The sequence below is a fragment of the Monopterus albus genome, unplaced genomic scaffold (assembly GCF_001952655.1).
Source record: "Monopterus albus unplaced genomic scaffold, M_albus_1.0 scaffold150.1, whole genome shotgun sequence".
Lineage (NCBI taxonomy): Eukaryota > Metazoa > Chordata > Actinopteri > Synbranchiformes > Synbranchidae > Monopterus > Monopterus albus.
In genome coordinates this window covers 1,562,897-1,565,816 of record NW_018128030.1, presented here as the reverse complement: position 1 = coordinate 1,565,816, position 2,920 = coordinate 1,562,897, and the positions used below count along the sequence as shown (strand labels likewise).

The 2,920-nt window shown below is 42.5% G+C and overlaps 1 protein-coding gene across 1 annotated transcript in view; it reads left to right on the top strand.

Annotated features, from left to right (window-relative positions):
• foxo1a (forkhead box O1 a) overlaps nucleotides 1–2,920 on the top strand; it is a 25,822-nt gene that overhangs the window by 749 nt on the left and 22,153 nt on the right. Inside the window, 1 exon segment of the mRNA XM_020614746.1 lies at nucleotides 1–218. This exon segment is cut by the window's left edge and continues 2 nt beyond it. Within this exon segment, the coding sequence (XP_020470402.1) occupies nucleotides 1–218 (218 nt within the window).

Sequence of the window (2,920 nt, the reverse complement as noted above, 5' to 3'; positions counted from 1 at the left end):
GCGCGGCGGGAGCGGCAGCTGCGGCCGCTGCCCAGAGGAAGAGCAGCTCCTCCCGGCGAAATGCATGGGGGAATATGTCATATGCAGACCTCATAACCAAAGCTATCGAAAGTTCTCCAGAGAACCGCTTAACTCTGTCCCAGATTTATGACTGGATGGTGAAGAGTGTGCCTTATTTCAAGGACAAAGGAGACAGCAACAGTTCTGCAGGCTGGAAGGTACGTTGATGTTTTTTTTTTTGTGTGTGTTTTGGTAGCCTACTTTTATTCAGTAGATTGTGTGTGTGTGTGTGTATTGGGGGGGGGATGAATGACTGTCTATGCCTGGTAAAGCCATTGCCTATGACAGCTCTTGCACAAAGTTTTCTAGTGGGGAGTTTTGGTGGCTTTACAGGAACTTCATTGAGCTTTATGCTGCAGTACGTTTTATCTCTGCTATCACTGTAATATCCCCCCAGGGATCTCTGGTTTGGCTGTGGTTTTTAATAATCTGTTTATTGTGACTTTATAACACTTTTTGGTCGGGGTTGTTTATTTATTTATTTATTTATTTCATTTTATCTCCATCAGCTATAAGTCTCCTGCTGGGACTTCTGCTAATGTTTATGCTGCGTCCTTACTTTTGTCACAGATGTTTCTACATTGAAGATAGAGCATGCATAAAGAGGTTGTTTTATCATTTGCTCCCTTTCATGGTCTTGTGAAACCACGTCTTCCTTCATTGCCATCCATCCAGTTCATAGCAGTTCAGCAAACTAATCAAATGCTAACATGATGTGACTTCTTCTGGCAGTATGTGATTTATATGAACCTGCTGACTCAACAGGTTTTTTTTTTTGTCTTTGCCATATTGCTGATTTGAATGTACTATTCAAAAATACTTCAAAATCTGGCTCAGTACAACATTTCTCTTCTGCTGCTGTTACTTTAAAGCTTTATGGAATACCAGCTTCCCATACAGGAGTCTGTGCCTTGAATGAAGTTGTGTTCAGGATGTTTGTGTCATAAAGAAATACCAGAAGCACTCGTGTCCTGGAGACTGTCCAAAACATTACACAAGAGGGGACTTAAATTTTCTGATGTGGTGTGACAGGCCCTCCCACTGAACACTACCGAAGGGTGTAAACCTCCTTTTGGAGACACATAGTTTCAGTGGTGTCTGTCAATAAATTAATGACAGTCTATTCTCCCAGTGGGAAATTGTACTGAGTCTATAGTCATTCACTGAGACTTATTAGCACTTCCCTCTGTTGTGTGTTGTCTGGGTTTGCCAGGGAACTTGTAGTGTTCTTTTGTCTTCCCCTGTCAGAGCAGACTCCATGTTTGAGTCATGTGCTGAGAGATGACGTGCTCAAATCAGTCACAAATGCCAATGAGAATTTCTTTTAGTTCTTACTCAGTTATACGTTATGTTTTGCGACAATTTGCTTCTTATACAGTTTTTAGCAACCCCCTGCGCCATATTTATCCATTTGACCTCAGTGCTGACAAAAAGCACTAAACTCGTATTGAGCTGTTAAATGCCGTCCTGCCAGTTAGATTATATGGAAGTGGAAAAACCCCTTCAATGCAGTGGAATACACACAGGAAACAAAGCAGGGGCTGGACTGGTGTGGTGCTAGGGTGGTGATATTGTCCAAGTAGGTTTGGTCCTTTGAAGACAAGCTAGGTTTCCTGTCATTTATTCGTCATGCACACTGGTATTTCAAGAGGCTCAGCATCTATCCTGCTTTTTGTCGTTTGTTGTGATTGTATAGGCGAGGTGCTTTTAACTTAAAGTGCTCTTTTCTAACCACTGTGGAACATAAATCATCCTGCTATCTGTTAAGGTTTTTGCTTGAAAAGCGCAAAGATGTGGTTTTCCATGAGCAGTGACTAATACTTCCCCCAAATACTTGTGTTTGTTTTATTAAAAAAAAAAAAAAAAAAAGAGGCATTCCCACATTAATGTGAGGAGTTAAAACTGAATATATTTGGATACATATCAGGCTAATTAATGTCGAGTTTTTGGAAGCCAACGGGGCTTTGAGTAAAGAATCAGTGCGTGGTAAGGTGATGCCGGCAAACACAAACGCCTGCAGAGTGTCAGTCACGTTGAGTCTGCAGTATCAATGGAGAAAAAAAATCCAGGCTGGTGTTGTTGACTTTAAGAGATAGGAGAATTCTTTATAGTATTAGTTATGTGAAGCATTTTTGATGACAACAGACTGTTCATTTTGTGCTGGTTGTCAGGAGTCGTACCAGCCCCACACAGCTGTGGTCAACACGTTCTCAGTGATATGTACTGGTTAGAGTAATTAGGGCGTTTTTATATTTATCTAAGACAAGTGACTAGGGCTTAATTGTCTCCAGTATCATTAGCTACAGTAGTACATTTAGATTTTTAGGGCATGCAATAGAGCCATAGTGACAAAGCCTGTGAACATGTCTTTGTGTCTTCATTAATTCACCTAGATAAACTGTGTAGTTTCTCGCTGTCACTCTGGCCATTTAACAGTGTTTTGTGTGATTTGTGGTTAGAAGAGGGGCGATGAACCACTGCCCAGACTCGCTGCTTATCCTGCCATGCTGGGGGTGTAGGCTGACTAACACTGTGGGAAAGCAAAGTGCTATTCACTGCTGCGAGGGTAGTTATTCATAGAGCTCCCCTCGGTTCCACACGGGTCCATCACACGTAGTCTCTTCAGAGCGAGCTTACTCATGAGCCGGGCGAGCTGAGGAGCAAACGCCTCTGTGGTAAACATGGCGTGTAAAATTTTGCAGACAGCCATGTGTTTTTTGTTCTGTCTTTTGATGTAAAAATAATTGTCAGAAAGTGGGACGGTGCTTTCCCCCTTTCTCTTCACCCTCTACACGTCGGACTTCAAGTACAACTGCCACCACCTGATGACACCGCCATTGTTGGATGTGTATCGGGGGGG